Source organism: Chinchilla lanigera, unplaced genomic scaffold (assembly GCF_000276665.1).
Source record: "Chinchilla lanigera isolate Chin_1 unplaced genomic scaffold, ChiLan1.0 scaffold00049, whole genome shotgun sequence".
Taxonomy (NCBI): domain Eukaryota; kingdom Metazoa; phylum Chordata; class Mammalia; order Rodentia; family Chinchillidae; genus Chinchilla; species Chinchilla lanigera.
The window spans coordinates 3,060,883-3,067,237 of NW_004955450.1; the positions used below are offsets into that span (position 1 = coordinate 3,060,883).

Sequence of the window (6,355 nt, forward strand, 5' to 3'; positions counted from 1 at the left end):
GCCTCTCTGCCGAGGCCTGCCTGCAAGTGTGCAGCTGAGGCTGGGGCTGGCTTCTTCGCCCACTCCTTCCATTACAGATTCTGGAGCTGGGCCAGCCACCCCCAGGAGCTGACTGAGCAGGAATCAAGGAAAACCTGGGCCCCATCCAGGGAGGGCTCTTCCAGCCCACTGCAGGGACAGAACACAGAGCAAATGCTCTGCTCACAGCCTAGACAGAGCAAGCTTTAATTGCCTGGACAGTGCAGGAGGCCACCAGCACCACAGTCCTTGGGCCCCTCCCATAGCCCTCTGAAGCTGAGGACAGCAGTCCCAGGCAAGAACTCTGCTCCTTGTCCTTCTTCCGGGCGCTAAGTCAGGACCACAGGTGTCACCAAATAGCCTGGTGCCATGGGAGGTGCAGAGCTACCATGGAGTTGACATGGCCAGGCTTGGGTGGCAAGAAGTGATTGAGACAGGAGTGTTTCCAAAGATGGCTTAGGCTGAGTGTGTCCTGAAGACACAACCTACAAGCTCCTTGCTGCCCTGTTCTCAAGTGTACCCAGACCACACAGCAGGAAGGGGCTTGGGCTGATGGCCAGCAGGGGACAGCTGGGGAGGCTGTGGCTGCTACAGCAGACAGCAGGCTCGGAATAGCAGCAGGTCCTGGGGTGTAGTAAGCTTCAGTGAGACACACTCATTGGCCCCAACAAAGAGCACCCCGCCACGTTGCAGGGGGATGGCAGTTTGGGCTGTGGGCGAGTTGGCTGTCACTGTCCCCTTCACCACCAGGAGGATGCTGGCAGAGTCCAACACCAAGACCTTATATTCAGTGACAGAGCTGGGGACCTGTGCAGAAAGAAACATCAGACAGTGCAGCTAGACTTGGTTCCAGGCCCAGGACCACCTCCAGGGTAGCCAGGGACAGCCCTGCCACCTCCTCCCCACTATTTGGGTTCTTGTCAGCACGGAGGCCACGTCTGCCCCTGGAACAAACCAGATGTACCCAATAGCTGCCTCCAGCCAGGTGAGATGGATAGAAAGGACACCCAGCCCCAGGTATACACTGCACTGTGACCCCTGCCCAGGTTGGTCACGCTGTACCCACAATACCCCTCTCACCTCCATCCTCATCACGGTGAAGTCTGGCACAGGGGGGTCATAGATGAAGAGGTAGGGGTCTTCCTGACTCTGCGATGGGGGGAAGAGCCTGTCCTTGCTGGGAATGGGGGTGTAGTCGAGCATGTCACAAAGCGTTGGCACATCAATGAACTTGGGCGTCAGGCCAGCACGCACTGTGTTGTCCGAACATGCCATGCACTCCACACAATCTGGGGACAGACACTTGTCATGTGCTAAGCTGATGCCCCAGAGTCTGGTGCTCCAGGGCTGGGCCCCTAACCTGAGCTCCATGAACCCACTACAGGGTTAGGGAAACCAGCTGAAGGGCATTTTCTAGGAGGGTGATGCTAAAATATCAGACACCAAAAGCAAGTGACAGGGCACCCACATTAACCCCTAGGTGCCCCTGACCTATAATTCATCTGCCACTTCTGTGGCAGAGCCCTGTGTGGGAGTGGGTATGCTAGCAGTCAAAATGTGACGTGCTCTGTGGCAACGCATATTTAATATGCAAGTCCCCAGGTCCATAAGACAGGCATGTAGGGTGGGGGTTCCCATGCTCACTGTCGGGCATAATGTCAGAGTATCAATGCCAGGCTGTGGGCAATTCCAAGCAGTATCCACTGCCAGACTAGCCTGCATCACTACTAGCCACTCACTGCTGAGCCCAGGCACTCTTGCGTCAGCTGGGTAAAGGCCTCCCCAACCACCCTTTTGTGTCCTCTTCTGTCCAGACAGGCGGACAGAGCCCACAAGGCAAGGGTGAGGGACTCACCTCCGTCCAGGTAGGCATGGGGTACATTGGCCTCCAGAAACATGGCCTCCCCCGGCTTCAGCGTGAGCAGGTTCAGAAAGTAAATGGCAAAGCAGCCAATGTCCCCTGGGTACTGCTGGTGCAGCCGAAGTAGCAGCTTCCCACAAATGTCATCCATGTTGTTCCCAGCTGACACTGAGGGTCACAAAGTATCCATGGCACTTAACGACAGTTAGTGGCGTTCTCAGCCCCACGATGGTAGGGAGTCTTGCCTAGTGGGGTCCATCTTTCCTCGGCCCTCCACCCACATGGATGCCATCTCTCAGCACACAGACTGTCCCACGCCCGGCACTGCACTGGCCTCTAGAAGGGTCAGAGTGTGGGCCTTTCAAGACAAAATCTCTCAACCTTGGCACAGCTGGCCTGGGTTAGACAGCTGTTTGTTGTAGGGGCGTTTTGTGCATTGTTGGATGCCTAGCAACACCCTCAGCCCGATCTACAAGACACTACTAGCACTTTCAGTCCAGGCTTTGACAACTGAAGTCTCTGGCTGGCTGTCAATGTCCCCTAACTGAGAACTACAATTTTTTCTGTGGGTGACAAGCTCCCCACGAGCCCAGGATTTTCCTTTTCCTAGTGCTGAAAGTCCTGTGTCTCCAGACAGGCCTCCTCAGCAACCACAGTGGCTCACAGCTGGGCATCCGTTTGCCTGTGTTCCTACTGTTTGTATCAACTCCTCTGCCCAAGGTGACATGGCCACACCCATAAACCTGTGGTCACTTCCTGAACTCAGTGCTCCTTTGCACAGGTCAGGGCCACAGGAGTATGTAAGGAGGGGTTGATGACTGAGCACTAGGCATGCATCCTCCAGAGCAGAGGGGTGATACCTTTGTCCCCATCCTGTTCTGCAGACCCCTAATACAAGGGGGAAGCAGCCGGAAGAGTCTTCTGGCCAGCCTACTTCCCCATCTGGAGAAAACTGTCCATCAAGGCCTTGCTCCCCAAAGATGGGGAAAGAAATGACATGGCCAACAGGCCAGCTAGGTTGGGCTCCTTTTAGTATCTCACCTGCGCAAAGGGCTGAGAACCTTGTCCTCTGCCTCACATATTGGGGGAGTCCCGGCCAGGGCACTGAACCCACCTTGCTGGGAGATGCGCTTCACCAACACATTGAGCTGCTCTGCCACTGTCTTCTTCTCACTCTTCATCAGGTGGGAGAAACAGCTGCGCAGAGCCAAGGCCACAGTCTGGGGATCGCTGTTAACACTTTGTCTCAGCTGTGTGGCCTCGTCGTCCCCAATCAGGAGCTGGAACTCAGGCACCTCTGCAAGAAGCCAGGCCAGGGCTGTATCAGCCATAGTAGCGAGGGACAGGAGGAGGCCTCCCAGTCCTGCCCCAGCACCATGCTAAACAAACCATGAAGTATGGGCCAACTGCTCCCCACCAGGCCTTGACAACCACGCCCACGCCTGGCTCCCAAAACTGTTTCATGAGCACAACCTTCAGGCCCTGTGACATTCAGCCTCTGTCCTCCGTCAGTGCCTGCCCTGGCCTAGGTCCCTCATATATCCCAGACCCAGTACATGTGTTCTTGGTGTTCCGTCCAACCTTACTCTTCAGAAAAGTCAGGATCTCCTCCACAGGCCGGAAGCCACACAAGCCCTGGAAGGAGGTGAGTGCAATGGCCATCTCTGGCTTGTGGTTGGCATCGGGGTAGTGCTGTGGGGCCTGGAGGTGGAGCTTCTCTGCCAGTTCCTGTGGATGGTGGGGTACAGCTGTCACTTAGTGGGAACACCAAGCCCACCAGTCCCTGCTCACCACCCTCCCTGCTGCCAGTCGGCAGTAGCTTCAGACCTCTGGCAAGGAACCCAGTCAAGACATGATGCAGAAACCTGGGGTTCAGCCAAGGAAATAGGCCAAATCTGGAGGAGCTGGGCAGACTTTAAGAGGTGTGGCCAGTGAATCCAGCAACCCTGACCAGGGCTGACAGGCTCTGATACTGACAAGCTGTGCGACTTTGAGTAAATCAGTCCCTTCACTGGATCTAACGCTGCTTATCTAAAATAAGAAGTTTGACAGATACTTGTTTGGGCTGGGGCTCAGGGGCTAGGACAGGACAACTCTGCAGGGCTGAAGCTGAGGCCACAGATAGGGTGCTTCTCTTGGCTTGGAAGCTGAACTCTCCCAAGAGCCAGATAGGAAGATGGTAGATATGACAGACCTGTGCTGGTAGGGGGAGACCAGAAACAGGTCCCCAGGAATAAGCTCAGAGAAGCTGCCCAAAGGCAAAGGCTGGTCAGCTGCCCAATGAGACTTGGCTACTACATGTGTCACCTGCATATGGCCTTGCAGAGCTAAATTAAGAGTCTTCAGACCCGCATTTAGCTCTGGGCTAGAGCCTGGTATGGGCAGGGTAAAAGCAGCAGTGAAAGTCATGGGAGGGCTGTGAAACAAGCCTGTCTCCACAATGCCCTCTGCTCCCCACTGTGACCCTGTACCTTGTTGGGGTGTGCCTGGATGGATAGGGCCGTTTCCACTGAGAGCACTTTGAAGAGGAAGGGCAGCTTGCCGTTAAAGGCATCTTTGACCTTTGAACCCAAACAATCCTGGTTCTCATCAATCCACTGGCCCAGCGTCTTCTGTGAGATCCGGTTGTCAAGGATCTTGGCGTCCCCCCGGGGATGTGCTCCCATCCACAGCTGCAGAGAGGAGAAAGAACTAGTACCATCAGTTACAGGATCCAAGATGTACTGTGCTCCCACAGGGCAGTCAGGTCTGAGTACAAAATGCTCACACCATCAGGGACACATAGGGACACAGCTGAACCTTGGAGATTCAGGCCCTAGTCCAGGCTTTGCCTCGATTCAGCTCTGGAGCCTTCAGCTAATTATTTTCCTTCTCTAGCGTAACTCTTCTTGTCTATCAAGTGAGGAGAACGACACCTCCACTGTCAAGGTCACTGCAAAGCCATGACTCTCAAATGGCTCTGTGAGGGGTTAAAATTCATCTACTCCACTATCAAACACATTTATTTCTAGGCTTTTTAAATTTTTTTGAGGTTAAGCAAGCTTTTATTGGAAATAACAAGAGTAATAGCTATTGGATTTCTAAGAAAATTCCTGAGTGGGTGGTCCTCTTCCCAAGCTTTAGCATTTTCTCCACTAAATAGGTAGGAGGAATTATGCATCAGGTTAATAAAGATGCAAAAGATATTCAAAGTGAAAAATGTAAAAGTAATCCCAGCACTTGGGAAGCTGAGGCAGGAAGATTCCTGAGGTTCAAAGCCAGCCTGGGCTAAATTGTGAGTTCAAGGCCAGCCAGTAGTAATAAGCAAGACCTGTTTAAAAAAAAAAAAAGTCTAAGAAGGTTGGGTTAAAATTCAGTAGGTGCTGAAAGGTGTTGAGGAAAACTGTCATCATCCAGTCTGTAGACCCATACCAATCAATCGGAAGAGCCAGGGGGGCATCCGGGCCCCTGCTGTCCCACTCTTCCCAGCCGATCCACATAAGGTGGCCTGCAGCGCTGCCGGTCTCACCTCTGCATATGGCTCGTCCTCTGAGATATGGGCCAGCGGGTCACTGCTGGCCAGCAGCCGCGCCACTTCGCTGTTGGAGCCCCTCTTCCCCCAGGCGTACTTCTGCACCACACAGGAAAGTGGGAACACTGGGGGACAGACAGGGGTCAGTTCCTGTCCCCACCTCAGATCCGGCCCTAGAGTCCGGGGAGCCGAGCACGAGCGGGGGATCTGAGCAGGGACAGAGGTAAACAAAGTCTGCAGGTTGTGAGGTGAGACCCCACTCCGGCAAGTCTAGATGTTCCCATCTGTGAGAGGGGCCGATGGGGATCTCGCCTGACTCCTGGGGTTCAGAGAAGGCGCAGGAAGAGCTCGCCCACCGCCCTCTGTGTCCACCGACCTACGTGCAGCCAGAGGAGCGGGTGCCCCTTCGAGGGTCGTCACCCCCACCTCAGGGTCCCTCCTCTGCCTCATCTGCCCACCCATCCCCCTCGAGCTGCAGGGCCGAGTGCTCCCTGTCAGGTCAGGCTGGTGTTATTGCCCGGGACGCGCCCACCACCATGCTCAAGCCCGTCCTACCGCTCACCTCGAGGACCAGCCATTCTATCAGCGGATCAGGCTGCCGACCTGGCTACTCGCACGTTGCTCTTCCCAGCAGCACCCGCGGGTTGCGCGCGGGGCTTCATGGGAAGTGTAGTCCTACACCCCCTCCGCCGCACACACACAGGTCTGGCGTAGGACCTGCTCCGTCTGCACGTGGGAAGCACGCAACTTGGGTGTAAGGCTTCCTCACTTCTCTTGCACAGGTTTTTGGGGTTTGTTTTTGGTTTCTTCTTTTGTACTCTTTAGTCTGAGACAGGGTCTCACTATATAGTTTAGGCAGGTCTTTTTTTTTTTTTTTTTCTGGTACCGGGAATCGAACTCATGACCTTGCGCTTGCCGGGCAGGCGCTGCGCCGCTGAGCTAAATCCCCAGCTCCCTATTTTTTT

At 54.8% G+C, this 6,355-nt stretch overlaps 1 protein-coding gene across 2 annotated transcripts in view; it reads right to left on the minus strand.

Annotated features, from left to right (window-relative positions):
- Positions 1-196: 196 nt before the first annotated feature.
- The window catches only part of Mpi (mannose phosphate isomerase), a 10,124-nt gene continuing 3,965 nt past the window's right edge, over positions 197-6,355 (minus strand). Inside the window, exons 2-9 of one of the 2 annotated variants that reach the window (XM_005393531.2) lie at positions 5,953-6,116; positions 5,388-5,515; positions 4,351-4,551; positions 3,466-3,607; positions 2,994-3,176; positions 1,874-2,047; positions 1,099-1,307; positions 197-825 (exon numbers count right to left, since the gene is read on the minus strand). In XM_005393531.2, coding sequence (XP_005393588.1) covers positions 607-825; positions 1,099-1,307; positions 1,874-2,047; positions 2,994-3,176; positions 3,466-3,607; positions 4,351-4,551; positions 5,388-5,515; positions 5,953-5,968 — 1,272 coding nt within the window. In that variant the 5' untranslated portion in view covers positions 5,969-6,116 and the 3' untranslated portion in view covers positions 197-606. The remainder of the gene's footprint in view (positions 826-1,098; positions 1,308-1,873; positions 2,048-2,993; positions 3,177-3,465; positions 3,608-4,350; positions 4,552-5,387; positions 5,516-5,952; positions 6,117-6,355) is intronic. The other variant, XM_005393532.2, reaches the window with a different exon arrangement.